Source organism: Pseudopodoces humilis, chromosome 1 (assembly GCF_049639895.1).
Source record: "Pseudopodoces humilis isolate 2021_Gansu_Grassland_sample_001 chromosome 1, ASM4963989v1, whole genome shotgun sequence".
NCBI lineage: Eukaryota > Metazoa > Chordata > Aves > Passeriformes > Paridae > Pseudopodoces > Pseudopodoces humilis.
In genome coordinates, this window is record NC_142200.1 from 103,808,994 (window position 1) to 103,835,651 (window position 26,658).

The window sequence follows — 26,658 nt, forward strand, 5'->3', positions numbered from 1 at the left end:
GTCTTTGTGATCAGGCCTCCCCAAGAGACAGTTGATAGATGGGGAAGTACCTGACTCCCTTCAGTTCCTGCAGAATCTCCTAAATGACCAAGAAAACAAAAATGTGGTGGTTGTAAGGTTTTCTTACTGGCCCCAGTTCACATCTGGAACCTATAATCTGTAATATAGGAGCAAACCCAGAAACAATGAAAGAAAACTCCAACCTGAGATACTCTCCTGGGAGGTAATTTTGAGTTTGGAACATGCTCAGAGAAGTGTTTGGCAGAAGAACTGAAGACCATTGAAAGAAGTTTTATGTTGTGTCTCCTGAAGCAGAAATAAATTTAATGTACTTAAATCATCCCTTCAGACCTCAAGGTCTATATTACTATGTAATTCTTTTTGGTGTTTTTGGTTTGTTTTTTTTTTCTTCTTCCCTGTTGTGAATTGCCAGAGATTCTAGCGAAGTATGTGAAATTTGTTCTTGTACTGGTTCGCATACTTGGACTGATACAACTATTTACCATATGAAGTCTACAAGCCTTTTTCATAAGGGATTATAGAAACTGAAGAAGTGATTGTAAAGGACAATTATGGAGATATTTTTACTTTGAGAATATTCAAAAATGCTGTTAAAATGCTTCATCATATTTTGGCTAGTTTTATCAGGTCACTCATGCAAAATCTTCAGTGTTTGTATTTAAATGAGAAGAGCTTTGATTTCAGTAGAAGAAGGCAGAGCATTTTCAGAATAGAAGGAGGTAAGCTGATCTCGAGGCCCCTAATACAATGTGTGTAGTACATGGATGGAATTACAACCCGCAGCCACACAGGACTGTGGAGTGGGCAGGTTGCATCAGTAGCTTTGCCAATCACAGCTTCAGCTGGAATACTGTTAATTCTGCTGTGGCAAGGAGTCAGTGCAGTCTGATATTTGCATGTTACAAGATACTAAATGTTCGCATACCGAGGAAATTACTTCCACTGAAATTGAAACAGGTCTCTCCCTTTGCATTTGAGCCCTTGGCAATCCCCAAAAAAAGTGACTATCCAGAAGTTTAACACTTGGGATATCTTTTTTGACAGCTCAGAGGATAATAGTGAGGCATGTTGATAATGAATGGAAGGGAAAGAATATCCTCTAGAGGACGTCTTCTAGCGGCTTGTTCTTTACCAATGGCATGCAAGTTGTTTTGCAGTGCTCTGTGAATGATGCTTGGACAGCCAAGTGTATTTTCATTTTCCAGGGATTAGCCTATTAGTTGTTACGATGCTAGTGGTGGTACTCGCCAAAAACAGGGGAACTGACTCTCTTAATTATCCCTGCTCTTTGACTTCATGCTTCGAAAGTTTTTTATGCTGTAAAGCCTCTTGAGGAGGAAAACAAGTGTTACTAATTGTTTTAAAATACTGATTCTAGCTTCCCTTATGATATATCCATTAGAGTTATGTTTTGCAGTTGTGCAGTTTGCAGTAAGAGCCAACTCTTCCCTTCTTAGTCCCACACACTGAGGAAAGGGTCCTTTACATTGAACAGGCATAGGTGGGAGGCAGATTGAGAAATTCAGGCAGAGAATTCATGCAGCCAAACCGAGCATGGGAAACACACCTTTGTATCATCAGGGTTTTATTGTCTCAAGAAGGTAAGTCACATTCTTCCTATCAGTGAGTGAGAAAGCATTTCCCACTGAATGCATGCCTCCAGTTTGATACGGTTATTAGGATATCAATACCTTTGTTACTATATTGGTAAAGCTGAATATAGTTCCTTGATTTTTGAGAGTTACAGGATTAAGAATGCCTTTCAAGTGCCTGTTTTACTTTGTGTTTTCTTTCCTGGTTTGTGTATTTAATACTGCCCAGTATTCTTGCTAGTACTCTTAGTTCTCTACAGCATGAGCATTTTTAGGCAGCCATGTAAATAGCAAACTAATGTGTCCTTTTTATGCATGTGCAATATACTAGAATGTCAACATACTTAATTTCTTAGGCTGTCCTAAATATGAAAATACCTATATGCCAGAGCCTTGAAAACAGTGATATTCTTGTCATGCTCTGATTGTAGCTATACATGAGAGATGAAAGATTTTTGGGTAGACAAGGTAGCCAAGAATCAGGCCAGTCCAGGTAAAGTACGGAAATTCTCATTGTGACCTTCTGGTCTCAACAGCATGGAGTGTAGAGCAGAATTGCACAGAACAAACAGAATATTTTCAGGTATTGGGCTTCTCTTTCACAGTTGGTTTTAAAGCCATTGTTGAAGAGATCCATCATTAACTTTCTTTTGCTACAGCTATTCTTTCTTTGATTTTATAGAATTGGTGACAAGCCTCTTGAAGCAAAGGAAGCTCAATTCTGTAAATACTTTTAGTTAGGTAGAAATATTTGGGGACATGTTGCTTTCTAGAAGTAGAAGTTTTATTAGTCAAAGGGAGTGTGTTTCAGAAAGATGGTGTTTTTGGTAGAGTAGGATGACTGGAGCAGGTTTCACTCAGCTGGCACTCAAACAAGTCCTACCCCATTGCTCCATTCTGAGTTGTCAAGCCACCAGTATGAATGCTGGAGGCTGCTTGTCTATCTCAGTATTCTTCTATCCTGTCAGTACCTTGGTATTTTGATTTGGTGAGGTCTTATGTTTCCCAGAACGAAGATTTCCAAGAAACAAGAAAGACCCTTTGTTGAACCTAGCAGTTGAAATTTGGACAGTTCTATCAGATAAAACCATTTAGAAGACCATTAATCTTTCAAATTCTAACCTTTGGTTGAATAACAAAAAAATCAACATTCGACACAAGGTAATATGTGACAATTACAGCTAGCAGCCTTTGCACCTGTTTTTGGCATACAAATATAAACAGCCTCATATTTTTTTACTCCTATATATCCTGTCATACTAGAAGCAGGCTAAAATTTGTCTGACTTTAAGATGGCAGTGGTTCAGATAAGGATTGAAAAAAGACAGATTAAGGAAAAAAATGGAGCATTAAACTCCCTCTCTATTTGTTGTTCTTCAAATACACTTCTATAAGAAAATCAGGGATTTTTATTTTTTTTTTATCCTCTTGTGGCTTTGAAATTTGAATTTTCAGAAGCAATAGTGTGTTTGGATACTTTTACAGGAGAAAACAGGCAGAGAAAGACTTCTCTGGTGGCAAGAATTTTTTGCTCCTTAATAATTCCTCTGTCTCTAAATGGGTGGGAAACTCGGGGTTGGAAGATTAAAAATTAAAAGTGTAAATACAAAGCCCTTTGAACAAGAAGTGTGTGTGGGGAGGTGAGTTTGGGGGATTTGCTTGCTTTTTTTATGAGAATGATCTCCAAAGCTAGAAATTACAATGATTAGTATTCAGACCTGTAGTAGTACTTAAAGGGTTGGTCTAGTCCTACTGGTTTAACTGGTGTGTAGTTTCTCAGGCTTTGTCTATATAGAGAAGATACAATAGGAATGGGAAAGTAATAAACGTGCAAACTGAAAAAATAACACACAGCAGCAAATGTAAAAATTAAAAGATAATTATTGAGATAATTATTAAAGGTAATGTGTTTTTGTATGTTTTAGGAAGGTGGGTTAGGCCATAGACCTCTTACCTCTCTCCTGGGGATAAAGAAAGAGGAAAATTGCTTCCCTTTGTACTGAATTTCATGGAATCACAGAATAAGCTGAGATAGAAGGGACCCACAAGGATCATTGAGCCCAACTCCTGGCCAGGCATAGGACTTGTCCATCTTTAGACCCCATTGTCACTTGGCATTTTTTTGGAGAACATATTGCTGTAGACTGAAGAATTTCCTTCTGATTATAGAAGATTTGGTTGCTGTTAATGGAAAATGTAAGGTCTTCCAGTTGTGCCAGAGACATAGGGTTTTTCTTGGCTGGCTGCATTCTTAACTGGGGGTGCAAAAAGGGGGATCTAATGGTGTTGGTGTTACTCCCCATAGCAGGGTAATACATTCCAGGGATAACAGATTTGCCTGCATGGTGTGTTAAAAGTGGATTAGTGTAAGCACTGGTTTTCCTAATACTCCATACTCTCAGCTCTTCTTAAATACCAAGTTCACTATGGACTTAAATAATTAGAGCACAAAGAAATGACAATATTCTTCCTCCTTTTACTTGTGCTATTTCCTTGTATCTTTTCCTCCCTTTCTTTTCCTCCCTCATTTTTTAAACAAACAGGGAAATTAGGTACCAAAACTCCATTAGTGCAACATTGCAGTTGAGAATGAAATTGTCAGGATGGCTGCTTATGGTTCCCACAACCATAATAACTAGGCTAAATTGCATAAAACGTAGAATAGAGCAATATGGAATATTTCTTATGACACGTTATGTATGCTGTGGGAGCCATCACTCGACTTCTGTGTTTTTAAAATATCTTTTGAAATGTAGCATTAATGTATTTTTTTTTCCTTTTGGATGAATTTTTTTTCTGTGCCCACAGGTGTTAAAAATCAGGTCATGAATGCCATCCTGATATCCCTGTGAAAAATGCATAGCAACCAGTCGTTCTCCTTTATTTAATGAAAACTGTTACAAGAAGAAATAAATTACAGCATGCAGTGAAATGAGAAGGCTAAGCAGTGAGCTCCATTACAGCCACAGTGCATTCTTTTAAATGATCTTGGATAAATGTTTTAGAAAAAGAGGTTGAAATATTACTTTCTTGGCTTACAGACAACTGAAGGAATACTTAAATTGCATTTGTATTCTGCTGACTCGTGTTGTACCATTTTGCAATCCAGCAAACATTTGGTTTTTGTATTGCTGTACAATTAACAGTTCCTGTGCCAAGGCTGCACCTTGGCATATTTATTGGCACCTTGGATATCTATTCCTGTAGATATCAGGAATGCTACTAAAGCCCTTACCTGAGCAGAAGTGACCTCACAGTGATTGCTGAAGCTAACCTGTGCAAGCTGCTATGGCAGCACAGCAAGTCTTGCTCTGTTCACTAGTCCAGTGTTGGGACTCCTGAGCTGTGGTCATCTCCTTTTACTCTGCTTTCAGTCTCATCTTTCTTCTGATCTATTTGATTTGGTTCTAATGTTTGAATGTTTTAATTGTCAGACAATGAAGGCTTAATTTGTGACTTGCAGGACCAGGAAGATTGATCTGAGACTGGCCATGTGAGAGTCTGATTATTTCTGTTTAGTTCAAGAAGATAGCTTGATTTTCAGTGTCAACATTACTGTCATTCTTCAGGTTTTCCACCAGCCTCCTCCTCCTATGACTCCTATTTAAATCAAGAGGAGTTTGTGTGGAGCAGCAGGATTGTTTATAATCAACAGCAGGGTATTGCATTTACAGTGATTTTGTTGAACTTGCCGTAGTTGGAGTTCAAGTGCAGAAGTTCTGTTTGGTTTTATCCTATTATGATAAGAAACTGGAATTTTTGTAAGGATCTTTGATATTTTGGTGTCCAGCTGTACTTGGAGGTTTACTAATGTTTAAGTGTCTTTATTTTTATTCTTTATTCTATATTCTGATTAACAGAATCATGATAGGTGTTTTACATTTTTATTCGAGATTTAGCTTTCTCCCTAAACATCCTTACCACATTCTTGTTTCATTTTGGTGGATTTGCTTCCCATATTATGGTGGCTCTAAGCAGCTCCTGTCAAAATGTGGAGGATTCTGGATAAACAGAATTTCCCTCATCAAACAGTATGCAAACGATTTAATTTGTTAATTCTAGTTAAAATGACAAATTAAACTTTAAAAGCATGGTGCTATATGAAATGCTTTAAAAACAGTTCCAGCTTTATATGGCTTCACAGATGTTATCTTTGCAGCTGCTGACAATCATGAATTGGTGTTGGAAGGTGTACTGTGTGAGTAGCTGTGACAGCCATAGCTTCAAGACTCCTTGTTTATAGGTCAAGATGGGGTTTACTGTTAGTAAACCTATCTTTATGGTCCTGTACTAGCATGGAGGAACTTGTACATGTTTTCCATGAGCTGGCTGTCTAACTCAGAAGGTCTTTTAGGAGAACCAAGATTCAGAAGAGGAGTAAATAAAGGGGTAAAGAAGAGAAGTATTACTGTTCATTGGGGGATTATCCATTTTATTTTATTTCTCTGATTCAAGAAGTACCACTTAGCTGTAACGATGAGATCAGAGGCTTGAGGTTGGTTCAGGTCACCATGCATGCAGGAGCTTTTGAGGATCAGGGCTTTTGTGGCCCAACTCTCAACTTGAATCAAACTTAGCTTTTTGGGTGCTGTTGAGCCTGTAACAGTGAACTGCATGGCGCAGTTGCAGGAGTTGCTGATGGACCTGCGCTTGGTCCCTTCTAAATAATGGATATTTTCTGAAGATGTTACTTTGCCATTTAGAGGATAACCTAGTGTGAACACAAGTTCTCTGACTGGAGACAGCTGTGGATCTAATTAAAAGTAAATTCCAGAACTGAACTTACTGCTAGATACTTTATTTTTAAGGTATACTACAGTTTTATTAATTTTCTTTTCTGTTGGATTTCTAGGGGAAGAAAATTAAACTTGTCAGATTATTATATGTATATAGTACATGTATATAAAAGCCAACACTTACCTGTAAGAGCAGTGAAAAATCACCTGTGCAGCATAGAAGCCTAGGAAATAGCAAAAAGAAAAAACTTCAGCCCAGTTAATTCTGATCAGCATACAGAAAATAAACTGAAAGTTGAAATATGAGGTTTTAAGGAGAAGAGAGAGAAGGTTGCTCAGAGATACAACTATTTTAATTTAATTATTTTGGAAAATAGCTAAAATACCAAACAGCTGAAGTTGATATCAAATATATTTTTTTCTAAAATTAGTTTTTCAAATCCTCTCAAGTTTTTTTACAATATGGCCATAACTTATACTGTCAGGTGATTACTCATGTAGTTACAAAGATATTTCTTATGGTAATAAATATTTTGATATTTTAGATTGGGATTTCTTAATTTCCGTAATGGAGCGAAAAAGTTCACTCAATCATATGGATTTTTTTTTAAAGGCATGCATTACTGAAAGTTCAGTGATTCTCTAGCAGAGTTGCTAATGTGTGGATATTTACACTGGCTTCTGATGGTGTCTGCTAAAATTTGGAATATTGGTGATCTTGCTTATAGTCAGCCCCTATACATAACAAGCCCTTGGGTGTTTTAATCCCATTTTAAAACAGATCATATTTACTGGGGATTTGGGGTAGAGGGGGAAGAGGAAGGTGTGTTTATTTATTTATTGAAAGTAATATTTATAAACTGGATGTCATAATTGTGTGATTTTGAGATATTGTAACACATAATACTGTTTGTGGAACAACTTACTTGCTTTATTCTTCTGTATGAAACTGCAGTGCTCTTTCCCTCTTCTCAGTGTCTCAAATTGTACAGCAGATAAAGGCTTTTATTCAGTATTTGATCAGGAGATTTGTTTTGCTGTAGTCTGCAATAAATTAAGCAAAACATACGGTAAATATATTGTCTTTTGCATGAAGTTCTCAGGCACATAAATTTTAACATCAGAAGAAAAAGGCATAAATTCTTGCCATTGCACTTTGACATGTTGCAATAAAGGATGCAAAGGGTAAGATCTTTTTTTTTCTATAGGAAGGGTGATTTGCAAGAAGGATCACAGTTCTGAGGAGAACTGGGTTTACAGTGACAGAAGTGGTTATTGACTTGCCCTTTCTCATAATTGTGTCATGTTTCATCAGCCTTTGAAAATCTTGAAGGTAGAGAAATAAATCCTGAGGCACAAATAACAGCATTACATATGAAGAATGAATTAACCAAATAGATTTTGTGTTTTACACAACAGGGTAGTTTCAGTTCTTGGAAGGGCAAGGTCTGGACTCTAAATATGGGTACATAGGTAAAAAACCCTTAAATTCACAGGTGAATTTTATAAAATGTTTAGAGGGAGAAAAAAAGAAAGTCACTGGAGTATGTAGTTGAATGCCACTAAAATATACATAAGCAGCCAATATGAAATTTTAGTTAAATAATTTAGGGCAACTGAATTTCCAAAGTACTCATTAAATTCTGAAATCTTAGAGATACCTTCTTGAATTATTATGAATGTCTTTTTTCTTTTTTTTTTTTTTTTTTTTCCAAAAACCTTTTAAATTGAAGTCTCATTTAGTCTCATTTAAGGGCTAGACTGGAACTCAAGCCTGGAAATACATCTTTACTTTAAAGAATTTTTAGCATAGAGCTGTCTCTAATAGATATCATAGTAAATTCCTACCACCTACATTTTTCTTCTTCAAATTTCATGCAATATATTCTCTCCTGCGGTTTTGGTGTTGTGCTTGATAATCATATTTTTGTTTTCCCTGTTAGTGAGCACAGCAATGAAAAAAATGTGATGATATGGCCATTCTGCAGTGGAAATCAAATGTATTGCAGGCTGTAGAGTTTTGGTCCCACACCTCTCTCCTGTAATTTAAATCTCAGTATTTTTAGATCATTGATGTAGTTAGTGGTTTCTAGTGCCAAGTAAGACAGATTGTTTCACCGCAGGTAAACACAATTTTTGATATTATAGGAGGTTTTTTTTAAATCATATTTGAACTTCTGGAGACTTCAGTCTGTATAACAAGATTTAAAGTACTGGAAAAGCTCACTGTTTTTCTGATTGTTTTCTGAATGTCCTTTTGGATTAAATATATATATTTTTTTTCTAGTTTAAATTTAATAGAACATATTCCTTGGAGACATTGGCTTGAATATTTGATTTCTTCTGTGTATTCATTGTTTTTTTATTAGTTCATGTATCATGAAGCTTTCTGTCTGGGTGTTTGTGGGGTGGCCAATTACGCTTTTAACAAAACTGCTTATCTCTATCATAAATATGTCATAATTTCTTCCTGGAAAAACACAATCAGATATTGAAACACTTTTTCTGCCTTTTCTTTTGTTCATGATATCACAGGGAGCCTGGAATTACCCACTGGAAAAGGCAAACATAATGCGGAAACCACAGGGTTTCTGGCAAGATCTTTTCAGAAGCCAAAGTTGCAAATCTGTGAACTGGCATTGCCTGTTCCGTGAACCTGAGCTTCTGCCTTTTCTCTCTTGACTATTGTACCTGTTTCTGAAGATTCTGATTTCTTTCTCTTGTTGGCCTTAAGGGTGACAGTGTAAATACCTGACTGGTATTTCATAGTTGAATGTAGTCCTTTGTTTCTTCAGCAGCTGATTGCAGTGTGCAATGCATTGTCCTGATGCTGCTAAGGAGGAAATGTGGTGTATATCACTACATATTTTAGGCTGGGTTTTAATCTCTTATTCACATGACAAGGGAAGTGACAAGAGCTATAAAACTTGATTTATTTTTCTGCAAGTGAGCATAAGTTGAGGTTATTTGGCACTCCAGTTTTTGGAGCATAGTGCAAAAATGTGTATGGTTTCATTGGCTCTTATAACATGCATTTAATCATTAGGCCTTTTGACTTCTAATTTATTCTTATAATTTGCATTTTTCTTAATGTCCTTTTGAAACCATAGCAACATAGAGTATTGAATACAATCCATAGCATACTTAAGGCTTCTTTTTGTAATTTGTTGTTTTTATTACTTAACTGCGTTGCCTAAGACCAGACAAAATTGCAGCCAACAAAATGGGATTAATGTATTTTCATAAAGTACAGATATCCCTATATGCAAATGTAAAAATATATAGATTAAATACATAAAAATATATTTTCATATAGCTATTTATATCTGTTACATGTGTTTATTGTTACTCTGTACTATTAGGGCAGAAAGATAATGCCTCTGCCTTAATTTTCTTTTTCTTCAGAAGGGCTTCCAATAATGAGAAAAAGGGCATGTGGATCTGACGTGAAAAAATAGCCATTTTTAGAGAGTCAGAGTAAAAATAGGCCATCTCCTGACTTGATTGAAAACTGTGAAACTCTTGTCCATGCATCTTGCAAGATTTTAGACAGAAGAGCAGTTTGTAGCAGAGTGTTCTTGATAAGACTTTGTAAACTTCTCAGTTGATGTTGCTCTCCTAAGTCTACTAATGCACAAAAGAAGTCATCAACAAAGCATTTGTATTCGAGTATATTTTCTGATAAACACAATAAAAGAATTTTTAGGAATGTTCCATTGTTGATAAAAAGAAACTAATAAAATTATATATTAAAAAGTATAATATCATCTGGTACTGGGAACTCTCCAAGGATCTATCTGGCCTTTGTGGATTTTGATAGAGGAGACTTGGCTGGAATATGAGCTTATAAAATTTACTCAGTATTAAAACAAGCTTGATATGAACCGTCTTTGAATTTGGAAAGTATAATTAAACTTTCTGAGCAGAAGAATATGTGGGGGAATGTCTCATAGTGCATGGTGGTGCTTTTTTGATTTTGTTTTTTATTATTTATTGCTTTTGGTTTTGTTTGTTTTTTTTCTGGAACGAAGAATTTTGCTTCAGCTGCAGGCTGGTTTTGTTTCAGAAAATGGCCTTAGGAAAGCAAGAATAGCTGCTATGTTTAATTCTGGTAATCAAAAGGGACTTTTGGAGGAAAATAAGGGTTTTATTTTTCTGTCAATTCTTATATGAAAACTTTTTGCTGTTTTGCAGTCAGTGTTTGTTTGCTAAGTCAATTCTAATTGTTAAGCTCAGGTCTGCTTCATCAGTGTAATGCTGCTTTGCTCTTAGCAATTATTTTCTTTCAGGATTTGCCAATTAAGCTAGTGCTAGTGAAAATGCACCTAATTTGTCAAGAAATGGCAGGATGAAATATAGAGGCTATTATAGAAATTGGGAAAGAAAAAAATCAGGATAAGCACATGTGAGACTCAGTGATACTTGGTCAGTTCCTGATGCGTTTTCATCTGTTTGTGCCTCCATCCCATGGCAATGTTGCAAGATGTGTAAAGCAATTGCCCATAAGTAATGGGCCATCTATTTCCTGAGTGTTATGTTTTTTAAAGTACTGTGCTAGTAGTGTACAAAAATTTAGGGATGTTGTGGCTTTCTTTTCCCCCTTGGACTCAACTGCTTTGTGTTTGGTTATTAATGAGTGATGAAAGATGGCTTAGCTGGCTGCTCATTTATTACCTCTGGTCTACTTAAACTCAATTCTTCAAAGGCATATGTCCAAAATGCAAATGCACAGTGCTTGGGTTTTCTAGTCAAGTCTGTAAGCTTTAGGAGGAACTGAGTAAAGAAATAAGTTGTTCTTGCAGTTCTTTGTGTAAAGCAAAATGGACATAATCTATGGCTACCTGAGAGAAATGGCAAAGAGAAGGCATTGAAGGAAGAAAGAGTAGGGATGGCTTGACTTAGAAAAACAATAAATGTTTCAACAACTTCTTCATTAAACTCAATTATATGCATTTATTCTATAAAAATTAAAATTAGTGTGAACTGTATATTCTACCAGATTTCATTATGCATAGAAGTGTATCGTGACATCACACCAGGAGCTTTAATTGTCTCTCTTGTGCTGGGTGTCTGTAGCCTTATCGGTTCAGTCCACGGTGGGTCCCACACTCTGTCTCTCTGCAGTAGCTCTGATTTGCCCTCAGCACTGCTGAGACCCCTCTGTGGGGAGCCCAGGTTCATTTATGCTGTGCTGTTGATTAGGGTTTCATATTAAAATGGTAGTATTCCTTCTGGGATGTCCTCATGTTATTCATTGTCCTTAAACTGGTTTTAGATTTTGTGGAAATGAAGCTCCTCCAGTGCATTCACCACTATGTGTTGATGGGTGGAGGAACATCTGTGTTCAGTGTGTAGTCTTGGTGAGAAGTGAGGAAATGATGAAGAGACTGTCAGTTGACAAAAAAATACAGACCAGAGGTGGATAGTAATAGAAATAATGCAGACCTGTTTAACTGGCAGCTAAAAGGAATGGACTTCTTTAAACCTAACAACAAATTATGAGGTGATGTACAGTTATTTCCCACAGGAAGACAAAACTATTGTGAAATCAAGAAAACTAATTAAGCTGGAGGGCAATTATTGGCACAGTAAGAAAAACATACAAAGTATCGATGTGTACGATGGGGTAATGGAGATGCTGTCCTGGCAAAGCAGTGAGATTCTTGAACATCCTTACAGCAAAATTACTAAAGTATCCTCCCTAGACATCCTCTAGTCATAAAATAAAGATACTGGTCTCTAAAGAGGACTTTGTGGTATAATTATCTTCGATAGCAGAGAAATAGACCTGATTATCAGGGAAGATGAGTTTTAGTCCCTCTTTCCATTTGAATTGTGTGTTTGCCCATGCTGTCTATTCTTTTCATCATGGGATTTAAGGAAAATGACTTTTGTGTATTTCAAGGAGACATGTGTGCTTTGAGGATGGCTGGGAGCCTTGCTCTCTCTCTTTGGACTCACGAGTGTTCTGCTGTTTTCCACCACCCAACAGTGAGACCAGTTAATTTAATGACTTTGATTTTAGGGAAATTTGTCAGGTTTTATTGGGGAATGAGAGAAAATTTGGCATATGTGTTTGAAATGCATGAAGCGGTGTTGAAGGCTGTTCTAAGGCAAACAACTCATTCCAGGAGTGCTGATTTGTACATCTGATTAGCTTGTTAAAAGTTTGGGTGTTGCTCAGTTCCTATTAAAGTTGTGTGATTGACATTTATTAGCCAGATCACTCAGCCTCATATCTTTTCATGCGGATCCTGGAAAACTTCAAATGATCATTGTGACAGATAAAAGAGCATTTTTTTTTCCAAGCCTTTTCTTAACTATTAAAACAAAGCAGACTCTCCCTACAGGACATCTATATTTATTTTTCTGGGTAAAGCTTCTAGCTTTGCAGAAATATAACAAGCTGGAGGGAACATCATTATTACTTGGCCGAAGATGATGACATTGACATGAGGTTCTCTGACAGGGGATTAAAGTGGAAAAATATTGGTGGCAATCTGTTAGAAACAGGATCCCTTGAAGAAAGGAATCAGGTGTAAACCACAAAAGCTTGATTTGCTTCAGGGATTTTTCTTTGGTTGTTAAACTATTCTTGAGAATCCTTGTTGTTGTTTGTAAATACTGGGTTTCACATGCAGATTGGGATGAAAGCCAGTGCCATTCCAAGACAGATGTTTCAGCTGGGAGACTGCTCCATATCATCTGGTTGCCTCATTTAATAGACAGCTGTTTTTTGTGTAGGACTTGAAATCTAGTTCAGTGTGTTTCAACCTGCCCTGTTTTCATCAAATTGGGCTGCCACTGCCACTGATGGTTGATTCCTGGCCAGTTTAAGCTGGGTCAGGGGCCTCTGCCCTGTTGCTTGTATGCAGATGCTCATGCTTTTTTAACTCATGGGATATTGTCTGCTTACAGCCCCTGGTGAAGTGCCATCAGTAAATGAGTCTAAGTAACCTTTTATTTGCAAAGGTCTGTGGCACGTAGGAGCAGAAGATGTAGGCAATTGCACTATTTGATTTTTAAGTGATGATGAAGAGGGGACAATGTGAGGAGGAGGAGGTGGGAAATAAAATAAGATATCAAACACTTCAATTAAAAAATATTTTTGCACTGTTTTTGTAAGGTTTAGTCTTCTGTCTTGTAACAACCAATGAACTTGTAGGAGTCTGTGCATTTCACAGCCCTAAGGTTGTTTCTATTAATTTTTTCATACTAAAGCATTTTGATATAAGAACTATTATGGATTATTATCCTGCTATGCTAATGCACTGCAGCAAGCTTGGCTTTCAAGCTTTCTGTATTTCTTTGGGAAATGTGGGAAAATGGTGAAAAGGACACAGTCTAATGATGTAAAGACTAGAACTATTCCTAAAAACTGGGAAATGGGCAACTGAGTAGTTGTGTGTTTGATCTAAAACTGTAGGATTTATTTTACTTGCCCTTTTTATGTGTTTGGTAGTGGTTGTGTTTGGGGTTTTTTGTTGGTTTAGTTGTTGGAGTTTTTTGGTTTTTGTTTTTTTTTTAAACAATACGTTTTATATCATGAATGCTTTCTTTGAAGCAACCAAAGAGTTGAAACTTTTGTTTTCATTATGAAACCTTAGATTTTTCCTTTATTTTCTTAATGGTAGAAACCAGAATATTTAAGTAAATGTCAAATAATGGGAGTTTATGATTTAAGATATGAGAATCTGGCAAAATTTAGGGTTATGTCTACTCATAATCTTAAGGTAATGCTGGAGTCCATTTTTAGGGGCTTCCAGGAGTCTGATGAGTGAGTTAGCAATAATGAGTCAAATCTCTCTTGATGTATATGGATAAGGTTTATGGCATATCACAGAAATCCCAGCTGACAACTCTGCTTCCTGCTCATGGAGTCATACCTGCAAACCATTCATGAGAGTGGAGAATGATGATGGGATGAGAAGGATCCTGGCTCATAGATTTGACCATTATCAGCAAGTTTTCAGTAGCAGGATCTATTCAGGCTTTGGAATGACTTTTGTCTCTATGCTTGGCAGATGTATTTGAAGAAAAGCCCTTGGATTTCACTCTGTTAGAGTTCTGTCCTGCCTGCCTCTGCCTGCTTATGGTTGAGTATACTCTTTGGCCTTAAAGCCTGCTCATCACCTCTCTGAGAGAGGACCTGTGTGATACTGGGAGGGAGCATAATAACCTTGGAATGCCTGCTTTGCCATGCTAACTGAGGCCATCAAAACACCTCCTACATAATACAGAAGGGACTTGCTCACCTGTAGTGGCCTCTGAGGGTTTTGTCAGATGTCTCTCTTGAATTTCAGTTGATGGTAAGCCCTCAGGTACTCATTGCATGCAGCTTCCTAACATCTTTGCTTGCTTTTCTGTTCTGTTTTTAGACAGTTCTTCTTCTGTGTATAGTTTTTAAACTCTTGCATTGAATTAATTGTATTCCTTCCCACAGACTTTTCTTGGAATTTGCGTGGTATGTGTTGTATGAATGTATGTGACCATTCACGCCTTCTCCCATCCCTTTCTCTTCAAGCTCTGACTGTAATTGTTCAAGCTCAATAGTACCTTCGGCTTATAAAATGAAAATCCTGTTAAAAGGAAAAGAATTTAAGAAAAAAACCTCAGCATTCCCATCCCACAGTGTATACTGAGCAGCTGGTGCTTATAAATTCTGTACAAACAGATTATGTTTCTGTTAAAGTGGGTCTACAAGTGACTTGATGGGTTCCTGTATTTTCTGTTGGATTGCTGTATGCAATACTCAAGTTGCCTTAAGGAATTAGGGGCTGAAATTTTGCTGTGAGCTCCTGTAGACTACTAAAATCCAAACAGCCGATGAAATTTTGCTCACTTGCATATCAAGAAGGTGGTTTTTGCCTAGCAACAAGCTTTGTGGTTTCTACCTGAGAATCAAAAACAGAAGTGCATTTGTTCAGCCTTTTGCGTCACTTCGGTACTGAAGGTTTTGACAGTCAAATCATCCCTGACATTTCTGTTGATGCGCAAGAAAGAGAATAATCCTATATGTTTTTCCATAGCAGTGCTGTCATTGCAGCACTGACAATAGTAAAAAGTACATTCATCACTGAATAACGAGATATCGTGGAAATATACGAGAAACAGAGAGATATTTCCAACAAAAATGTCTTGCTTTTAATGGCTATTTTCTGACTGATTCCTTTTTACTATTTATACTTTCCCGATATATTTTATGGAAACTTGAGTCCCTCTGAAAACCCACCCAAACAACCCAAAGTGTATTTTACGTATTGTAGTATGTAAATGATTAGTCATCACTTGTAAATTGCTCAATAAAGGAGAAGCAAATCTATATTAGGAGAAGGTGAAAAGCTCAATTTGATTGCTATATGTCTCACTTCTTCTTGTCTTCTTTTTGTTTCCCAGAAGACAATTATGAATGTTTTCCTTAAAAATTCATCCTAACAGGCGTTGTTCTGGGTTTGAGGATGGTGGCTGTATGTTGTAGGATTATTTTCCACTTGCTTGTGTTTTCTTGGGGAAATTTATAGATAGCTTTTTTTTATTTTAATTCAAGATTCTGTGGTGTACATTGCCAGTGATAAATGATGTTGTCTTCAGAAATCTTCAATGTAAGAGTATGGGGAACTCATTTTATTATGAAATTTGCCTTGGGTAAGGAGTGGTAAGATGATGTTGAGCATCTGTGCACAAGACCAAGTCTTGCTGCATATGATACCCTTTGGTTGGTTGGTTTGTTGTCTGGTTTTTGTTTTTCTCTGTTTGTTTGTCTTATGAATAATTAATTCACAACAAATGGTCTCACTGGAGAGTTCTGAAAAAAATTTGTGTGTATTCTGATTTTGGTACAGATATCTGTGTCTCTGTTAGTTTTGGAGGGTTCTGATTACAACAGTCTATTTCTTGGATGGCTGTTTTCCAGGTGAAACCTTCATGCACTATACTTCCTTGGGATTTTTGGTTTGTGATTGATTTTGGTTGATTCCCTCTCCTAACCCCTCCCCCATCTCTCTTTTGGAAGTGTGAGGGAAACAGTTAATGGAAGATGGTTATGAGGATAAGATTTTGAGTCAGTGGTTTATTCGCTCTTTGCTCGCTGAGTATTGGCTCCACGACATACTTTTGCATGTGCTTGAGTACTTGGACATAGCTTTCCATGGTGTTCTTCCACTCCCATTGTGAGGCTGTGTTTGTAATGAGCTAGGATTTCCAAAAATATCCTGCAAGAAATACCAAAAACCTAGTGGGAAGACTTATTTTCTATTAGTCTCTGCAAATTATTAAATGGTTTGAGGAAAAGGAATAGTTGTGTTTATAAATTTTCAGGATGTCAGTGATAGTTTGCAGAACTGCCTGCTGGTTTCCTCTGTGTGCCAGAGCTCCTGGAGCGAGCACTGGAATATTGTGAAAGGCTAAACTCCACTTCTGGCACAGCAAATTCAGCTCTTTTCACATGGCAAGTTCCAGTCTCCTGACACGTGCTGTATGGGAGTTGCTGCCGTGCACAATGTAAAACTCACTGCAGAAACTAGGAGTCTAATACAATCAAAAAACATGAAAATCATCTCCTGTTACTGTTGCTTGGCTTCCTCCCCCCTTCCCAGCAGAATATGTGCTTTCTATTTGCTGGTTTTGTGTGTCTGCACTGACTGCTTCAACCATGACTCAGATGCAAGTCTTGAGAAGAGCTGCCTGTTGTATCAAGGCAGTTCAGCACATGGCCATGGCCTGTAAATCAGTCCAACTCATCCTAAAATGCTCATTTTCTGTTAAATCAGCTATTCAGCTGGCAAACGTAATCCTGATGAACAGCAAAAATTGCATTGCTGAGGCTACTCTTTCTTCAGGTTTATTTCTCCAACCATAACCTGGAAATCTCATTTTTCCTCCTCACAAAATGCTTCAGAATTTTTTTTTTTTGGTGGATATTCAGGCAATAGGATTTCATCCTTCTCCTCCTCTTCCTCCTCCCATTCTGAATTGCGTCAACTTCTATTCAGCTTACTAAATGAACATCTCAATTCACTACTCTGGTAAAGCAGGTCACTTTCTAAAAGCACCCACCTAGATATTTTTTCAATAGTGTTTGACTGTTGAAGTTTTAATTGGAGCAGAAGCCATAGTTAAAAAGCTGGCAAATCTTTTCTCCTCATCCGCTCATTGATTTCTGTTGAAGCAAACAGATGAGCTTATATATAAATATGTATATATGCTTTTTTTTTTAATGAAAAGTGCTGGAATTCGCTAAAAAAGGTTAAAATTGAAATGAGTAATCTTCAGTGCATAATGCAATTGTTAATTTTAGCTCCTTGCGTAGGAGCTGTTATGACTTGAACAGCCGGCTCTAGCCTTCATTAGAGAAGAAGCAGGCAGTTTTGAGACAGGTGGAGCTGGATCAAGCTGTGAAAGTGACTTGCTGGAAACTGGTCATTAGTGTTAGAAATTTTGTCCTATCCGTTGCATCCCTCCCTTGTGCCATGATCATTGCCAGTCTTACTTATTTTTTGTCTTTTCCAGGTTGGCTATGATGCGTCAAGCTCTCGGAAGGACCAGCATGGAGATTGGCACTCTGAACTGTTAATGGGGACATGGGACTCACGTTGCCGTTGATCATTTGTGTGGACTTAACCAGCAAAGACCAACAGAAGACGCTAGAAAGGCAGTTGGAATTATAGCAGTTTTTCAGGTAAACGGCTTCTTTGGTGCAACTGATCCCAGTGTTGTTGTTTTTGTGAGCACTCTGTAAGCATGTAGATGAGCTGCAGGTTGATCTGCTCATGAGGAGTTTGTGCATGCATGTGCATTTCTTGATGAAAATCCTTATCAGATTAAGGCTTATTTTACAGACCAGTAAAAAAGGTCTTGGCACCCACTGTGTTTTGAATTTTCTTCGAAACGGTTCAAGTTTCAGTTGTAACTGCAGAATAGCTAAAATCATCGGCCTTCTTGGGGAGAGCGGTGGGAGAAAGGAGAATCACAAATTAGCTCACAGTAAGGCAAGTCAAGCTTCAGGTTAGTTTCATATTCCGTTCAGTTTTTTTATGAACCTTATGGCTTGATTTCTTGTGAAATTCACAGTCCTTCTCAAACAGTAAGATTATATAGGAAATTTTATTTGCTTACAGTGCGAAACAAAGCAGAAACTGGAGGAAGTGTTTATAACCCAGTATGCCTTAGATTTTTTTCTCTTAAAACATGTCTTAAAAAAAAAGGTAAGTTATACTGGTTCTGTTGAGCGTCTAATTTCAAACTGTAAAAAGAAAGGTGGCAAAGTGTGATTTTGCTTCATAGCTGCCTTTTCACTCTTGAGAAGTGGCAATGTGTTGCAAAAGACCCTTCCTGAAATAACTTCATATTTCAAATACGGTTGTTTTTCTTGAAGATGCTTCTTAAGCCAAATGGCTGGGGAAAGGAAAGTTAAATTATTCATGAGTCTCCTTTGACAATTGATCAGTGGGGGAGTCTTCAGGAGGGAGCTGGGGGCAGAGAAAGAGAGAGAAAAGAATAGGCTTTAACTCTGAAAAGCCTTTAAAGCTTCTGTACAACAAACCCATTGTAAGCTGAGAGTAAATGCAGTTCAGTTGAGATTTCTTCATTAGAATTACCTGCCAAGGGCTTTCTGTACAATTTTCCTAGTACTCAAGAGTGACATATTTTGGGAAAAGGCTTAAGGTTTTAATAATGGAGGTGTTGGTTTGATCCCTGAAAATGTTGACCCTGAGAGCTTTATTGACAAATTTAAAGTTAATACTTATCTTTGAATTATCATCTCTTAAAAAAAAAAAAGATAAATATATATTTATGGTGGATGTAAGTACCATGGCTTCTTCTATGCATAAAACTAACATCTGACTACTAAAAACAGTGTTCTTGCTCTGGCTTGGTTTTTATTTCTGTTTGTTTGGTTATTTTTTATTAAAAGAAAAAAGAAATAGAGGAGGGGAACATTGAGATGCCAGAGACCTAGAACTGGTCCTTTTTGCCTGATACCATTGAGCTTTGTGGTAGAGTCCTTCACTGTCCCTGCCTGAACTTTGTCAATCCTGGGGCTGGGCTGGGGAGTCACAGGACCTTACCTTAAATCTGCTCTCCACAAAGACTGTTCAGATCTGCTTGCTTAACCTGACAAAATTCTGCTGTTACCCAATATTGTTGATTGAGTACATTTCTTCATCTGGGACATACATAGTTTTCCACTCCTGAGCTGCTCATTTTGGTTTGTTTATCGAAGGAAATGAAATTGGGAATTAAAAGGAAAAAATAAATTTCACTCCCAATGTTTTTTTTTTTGTGTGTATTTGTGTCGTGGTATCTTGACCTTTCAGGTCACCAAATCTTGTTATTTTAATTTCTGTCTGGAAGAATGTCTGAGCAAGGTAAATTGAACCAGGAGACAGCAGAGGAAGCTGCAAAAGAGCAGGAGACTGCCATCTCTGAAGCCAGCCCAGACAACTGTGTTCTTAATAAATCTGAAAGCTCAGAAGTAGAGGAGGAGAAGCTCAGTGATTCCAAGACAGAGCTGCAGGTAAGACAGGCAGAGTGAATGGGCGTGTTAAATATCAATGTGTTACCATTGCTTTTCCATTTCTGTGAGCTCTTTCATTGCCTACACTTCCCCAGTTTTTTCTTATGATTTGGAGACTGTTTCTATTTTTATATTTATTTATTTATTTATTTTAGGTTCTTTTATTTCACTATAAAATAAATGCTGTTATTTGTTATACCTTTCAAGCTCTTTAGGCTGCTGTCCATGTTATTACTTTTTCTGAGAAGTTAATTTCTAGACATCTGTTTTAAAGCTTGGTGAGATATTTGACTGTTTTCCCTCTTTGGGGATTTAGAAAACTACCTTGATCTCATGAATTTACAGGTAATACTAATGAATAATTACTTAATGTGTGGTTTGGTTTGTAGGTGTTACTGCCAACAAAAAGTTGTTATGCAAAGCCTAAGAAGGTAATTTGATAAGAAGACTTTATCGGATGAGGGGTTTTTAATCCTTTTTGCTCAATCGAATAAAAAAATAAAGGGGGAGACCACAATTTAAGAGGATTTTGGAGAGGGGGAGCATTTACTTAAGTATACCTTTTCTTACATTTTTCTTATATGCAAAATTACAGAGCACTGTGTAGTGTTTTTTCTTGTTTTTACTTGTTTGTAAAATGAATGAAAATGAGCAGAGATGATTCTTGGTTTTCCCTGCTTTCCAAACTGGGTTTGGGGAAGTTGCTTTTGCAGTCAGCAATTGATTTAAAACATCAGTTAGAAGTCATTTTAAAAAGTCTGTTTATGGGTAATGCGCTCATCATGCCCACTATCCACTGAAGTGATAACTACTTCTCTTTTTTTGCTGTACCCAGAAACGAGGTTCTAATCAGCAGAAAAAGAGATCCAAGGTAAGGGTCCATCTCTGGAGTTGCATGGCACAAGAGTATGAAGAATTTCAGTTAAATGTCTGTCTACAATCAAAATGGCATTCTTTCGTCACTTGTCTGGTTGAGCTTTTTTGTATGTGTTGTGGGTTTTTTCTTGCCCCCTACCCCATTCTTCACAAAAGGCAGAGAACTGCCTCTAGATATAATGTGTCAGGCATCCCTTTATCCATCATAATTTTAAGCTGCTAGGCTTGCTGTGTCCTTGTGTTAGACAGCATGTGTGCTTCTATGCACCACTGGAAAAGGAAAACGTTCACTCCTTTTGCTTTAGTAATCAATGTTTCTTTTGTAATTTTATTTTAATGGAATAATCTTGACATAAAGAAACAGACTGACTAGCTCCCTAAGGGGGGAATGGGTGGGGGAAGGTGCAGGAAGAAGCTTCTAGAAACAAAAACCTAAAAAACTTTTTAATTTTTCAAGTTCAGATCTGTAATACACGCACATCTTATTGTCTGTGTTTCTTGGATATAATACTACTAGAAGGAGGGGAGGGACTCCCAGAACAAACAATAAAACCCCCAAACCAAATGACAAAAGGAACCCTTGAGTTTATATTAAATTGCTTTCAGTATTGGAGTATCTGTTCTTTGTTGTTACGATTTTTGGTGGAAGTGAGTGAACTGTAGCTAAAATGATAAAAGCAAAAAGAAACCTGCCACCTTCCCTGTATGGCAGATGTCTTGCTGTGTAGAAACCTTTTTTATCCATGTCCAAGGCAAATGCATTTGTTTGGACTGGGTGGGTAATAGTTTTCTGGGATATTTGGGGGTAGCTGATGTGGGCAGCTTATGTGGCTTGGGGTCAGTAGTAGTGTTTTCTGTTTTGTTCTCTCTCTTTCTCTTATTCAGTCAGGAGCTAAGGGAAAACTCGTGCGAAGTCTTGCTGTGTGTGAAGAGTCATCCCCTCGCCCGGGAGCAGAAAATCTTCATGACAACCAGGTACACTTGCAATCATTGCTGTTAGCTGCATGGTTGACCTCCATCTTCAGTTGCATGATTGTGTTACTTAATCGGGCATTTAACAATGTCTTTCTTGGGGGAAAAATTACATCCAACAATGAACATGTTTTTATGGAGTTACTGGTTTAGCGTGAACTTTAATTTGAAATACTAGTTTTATACTATATCACAGGGTGTTGTTTGCTTTTTTTTCCAGACCCCCTGAAAATTTCAGCAAATGGAAAAGAATTCAAAAGAATTCAGATTTTAAAATTTAAAAAAATAATAACTATCAAAAAGAATATTAATATGTTCTTTTCTCTAAGGCTATCTCTTTCGAGGCTGCACCAAATACAGTTACGAATATGCTCTGATTGGTGGTTTCTCTAAGACTTCAGTTCATATCAGTGTCCCCCTTCACATAAAATTCTAAGGTCCTTTGCTCTCTAAAATACCTTGGTAGAACCAAGGATGCCTCCTACTGAGTGGCATTTGTTTTTTAAACTCTCGGTGTAAATTAAACTATATCAAAAATTGTGTATTTGAGTTTATCTGTACTGGTAGTGTTGCATTCCCAGCAGCTGCTAGAGTTCTGTCCTCTGCACTCCTCACCTCAGACAGTAACACTGGTGGAAGTCTTTGTAGACTAACTTCAAAAAGTACTCCAAAAAGCAAAAGTTAAGCCTCAATTACTCCTCTTTGCTTGCCTAGTGAGAGCAAGGCTTAAAAAATCCCCGCTAGCTAAACTAACTAAAACTCAAAATATGATGAACACTGCCTATAATTTATGAGATGTTTATGTGCAACTGAAATCAGCCATCGAGAGAGCTTGAGTAAGTGGCTTCTTGTGAGCTTAGCACAAAAATAAAAAATGACATTTAAGTGTACTTTCTCACTGTTTCTATTGACTTGAAATGAAACAAATCTGCTCCTCTTAGCTCATAAGTAAGGAGAGGTTTTTCTATTTTTTTAATTTTATTGAAAGACCAAAAACCAAGTTGTTTAGCAGCAGGACATTTACATGTTCTACTGCTCTACAATGATGCTTATGCAGTAGTGGGCAGGTTATTTTATCAGTTGTTCTGTTGTAGGTAGACGCTTTTTGCTTGACTTGCATTACTCAAAATATGTGGCTTTTGTTCCAATTCTGTTTGTATTTTCTATTGTTTAATGGAGAATGAAAAGGAGAACAGTACAAAGAGATTGTATTAAGCATTGCTGGTAGTTTATAATGTACTGCACAGGACCTGTACTAAACTACAGAGAGACTGGCAGGTGTTGAGGCAAAACCCAATCCTTACACCAGGCAGAGGAGGGGTTCCTGTTTCACACGGCCTTTGGTCTTACCTACTGACCAGCCTCAGCAAAGATTTCTTTTACCATCTTAAAATATTTATGGGAGATTAAATGTCTTCCTTGACCCCAGCACGTTTTCTAAGGGAGCAATTGGCTTGTGTAATTAATTTGATAGGAATTGCTCTGTTACTCTTGCTGACCCTTTACTAATGAATGTGGCTCAGCTTTGCCGTGGAAAGCTGGACCTGCAGGCTCCTCCTTGGGCTGGCTGAAGGATACAGGAAGTTTTGTGCCAACCAAATTGTTTTGCTTTCACTTTAGAGGAGAAGTAGCTTATTTTTGGTTTGGAATTATTTTTTATTAATTTTTATTTTATCTTAATGGTTTATAAACCACAGGGAATTAATTTTCAGAGAATGTACGGTACCTTGCCAGAACTACTGAGTATGGATTGTACTGCAGACTTGATGTTTGTACTTATATTTGAATACTTGCCTTCATTTTCCTGTATAAGGAAAAAACTTGTTTACCTGTATTACTTGATCTTGAGTGCTTATCCAATGGTTCACTATGTCCTTACTTAAAAGAAATGTTGCCTTTAATGTTATACTATAGACCAAGAAGTGTATTATTGCAATTTGAAAATCTATTTTGTTGTTCACTATACTTGTATCAATGTATTTATTAACATTGTATTTTATTATTGAGAAAAATCAATAAAAATCTAAGAAAATACCCAGTAGCTTGCTTTCACGACTCTACAGCCCTTTTGTGTGTTTTTTCTAGCGCAAATACATGAGTATTACGTTACATGTAAAACAGTATTTACTCTATGTTCATATATGTGCTTTTCTGTAAAGTCTGTCATTTTCATAAGTGCATTTTTAAGAACCACTGTGAATTAATATTCCAGGATTAATATCCTGGGAACAACGTGGCCAGTTACATTTTTCTCCTGTTGAAATGCTAGCAGCACAGTCACTCTGCTCTGGGCAGGGCATGGAATCAAGTTATCCTTTGGGGTCATTTGGCAATGGTTGATCCAAAGTTTGTTGTTTGAATGAGAAATCAAACTCCCATTAGTAGTGAAAGAAAGCAGGCATAGCATTAGTTCTCTGAGCAAACTGAGCAATTTAGGGAACATTTCTCAATGTATCCTTACCTCAAATGACCAGGAATTCCCACCCTTTCCCTCTGTAGGCTCAGATTTTGGGTAAGACTGTCAGCTGAAACTAGCAGAAGTAGAGATTAAGGGTGGTAGGTCAAGTTAAATTTTGGGTCCAGGTCTTTGTTTCTCTTACAATGCTTTCCATCTCACTTCTTTGTGCCACATTCAAATCTCACAAAAAGTCAATAATGATTAAGCTGAGAAGTTACCAATTTCATGTCTGTGGCATGTTTCTGCTGATACCTTGTTTTGTTAGGATCTTGTCTTACATGTCTTGTGATGGCTGATCCGTAGTTCTTTAAAGAATTCAGAAACCTAAAATTTGTAATAATTACTGGAAACATCTTTTGAATTCATAATGGTTGCTTAAAAACACACCCCTTACTTTAAAATATTCTATGGATCTTTTGGTATGCTAGTATTATTTGAAAAATAGTGAAGGAAGGGAACTTAGTAGCATTCAAGAAACTCCAAAATTCTCAAATATTGGTGAATTAGGTTTTCATTAATATGATGTCAAGTTATCAGGCATGCAGGACTCTATTCTATTAAAGAAAGCTGCTTTACCAGGGAGTTTTGTGACAGCTTTCTTCAAATGTGCTTTTTTACACTACTTAAGCATATAGTTTTTTTTCTTTAAAAGAATAAAACACAGAAGTATATACTTCCTTCAGTTTTGTCCAACCAGATTAGGATTTCTTGAAATATGTCCTGGTAATTTAAAAAGAAAACAATTTGGGTTTTGTTAAAACAAAGCCAGTATAAAGTTATGTCTTGAGCAGGGAAAGCAACTTCTTTAAAGAAAATTAGAAAATGCAATCCAGCTTGAATTCCAAGTTTTTATTAACTTTTTTAAAGCTGAGGCATGTTTCAAAGGGACTCATAGTCTCCAAAATACTGAATTTTTGAGGGTAAAATTTGTGATGCCTTTGAGAAGTTTGCTTACTAAAACATCCTTAAAAAATCACAGGGCATATTTCCTCCCTTTTGTGAAAGACACATCTGCATATTAATTACCTGATAAGTTAGTAAACCCTCTTGTATACAATGGAGTATAAACTTTGCTGGCACTCTTCTACTATTAGAGCCAGAAAACTCCATCTACCTGATACTGCACTTACATGTGCAAAACAATGCATATCAACTTGCAGACTTTCTAGTGAAAGGAAAAAAAGCTTTGTTTTTCAGATATCTATCCATTAATCATCACTGAACATATGTAGTATTAAATTATAGAATTAAGAAAGGCCATATGAAATGTATTTCATTATTCTGAAAAGTCTTAAAGGAGAACTACTGAAGTGTAGAATAATGTAGTCCCCTTAGTAGAGGTAGCCTAAATTTTATAATATTCAAAATATTAGAGAAGAAATACCTACTGACCACTAGAATTTGGCCTCTAAGATGTTATCACTCTCCTGGCTAAAAAATGCCACGTTTCAAATAGGAAAGAAATGTATCTGGCTTCAACTTTTCTAGCTACACATAGTTTAATGCCAATATCTGCAGGTTGGAAGCCATGGGAAGCGTACTGAATCTGGCCCATAATTTATCTATCTTTTTTCCCCAACAGGAATCAATCCAACTACAGCTTTCAAGTTTTCCTAGCTTGCAAGAAGAAGATAAATCTAGTAAAGATGACTCCGAGAAAGAAAAAGAGAAGGATAAAAATAAAGATAAAAACAGTGAAAAAAGCAAGATCAGAATGTTATCAAAAGGTGAACTTAAAATATTTAAATTACTATAATTATCATTGTAGAAAGGATTGTGCATTTTTACAAGGATGTCTTTCTTTACTTGTGTATATATACACAGTAGAAGTGTTTTCATACACTGAGAAAATTCAGAACCTAAAATGTGTATGCATAAGCATGTTTTTCATACAAACATCAGGCTTTAAAGTGAAGAAACCTTCCAAACTGAGGCCTTTTATAAGATTTTATTTGTTTTCTTTAATGTAAAAATGATCTTTTGACTGCTTAACCATGCTGGTATAAACACATAAATACATAAATATGTGTGAAATATACAATTATATAAATATATAAATATATTTAAATATTATATATATATATAAATTTATAATATATATTATATATATTTACATATATAAATATATAAAAAATATATATTGCATAATAAGTGTATATAGTGCATAAGACATTTATACTCTTTTATCTAGATTAATGACAATATATTGGCATGTAACTTTTGCTGTGTAGGCAGTAGAGAGTAATCCTCTTCAGTATTGCTTCTCTCTCGTGGATAATTTATCTTAAATGCTGTAAGGAAATTCATCCATGACATTTAACCTGCATTGCTATCTTCTATTACCACCTACCAAGACTTCTTCAGGAAAGATGTTCTCTCTAAATTTGGTATTGCTTTCTAAAATATTTTTATTAATCCATGGTATAAAGTTGCATTGTAATCTCCCAAGAATAATCATTGCCTACCTGGGTGTGGATCTGCAGCTGG

The 26,658-nt window shown here is 36.6% G+C and overlaps 1 protein-coding gene across 28 annotated transcripts in view; it reads left to right on the forward strand.

Annotated features, from left to right (window-relative positions):
* ARPP21 (cAMP regulated phosphoprotein 21) overlaps window positions 1-26,658 on the forward strand; it is a 236,553-nt gene that overhangs the window by 114,162 nt on the left and 95,733 nt on the right. For 17 of the 28 annotated variants that reach the window (XM_088063698.1, XM_088063692.1, XM_088063744.1 and 14 more), the window contains 6 exons: window positions 17,858-18,026; window positions 19,666-19,865; window positions 20,255-20,296; window positions 20,701-20,736; window positions 21,627-21,716; window positions 25,754-25,898. In XM_088063698.1, the coding sequence (XP_087919824.1) occupies window positions 19,704-19,865; window positions 20,255-20,296; window positions 20,701-20,736; window positions 21,627-21,716; window positions 25,754-25,898 (475 nt within the window). In that variant the 5' untranslated portion in view covers window positions 17,858-18,026; window positions 19,666-19,703. Of the gene's footprint in view, window positions 1-17,641; window positions 17,776-17,857; window positions 18,027-19,665; window positions 19,866-20,254; window positions 20,297-20,700; window positions 20,737-21,626; window positions 21,717-25,753; window positions 25,899-26,658 lie in introns of those variants that run through there. The other 11 variants (XM_088063736.1, XM_088063752.1, XM_088063772.1 and 8 more) reach the window with 4 other exon arrangements.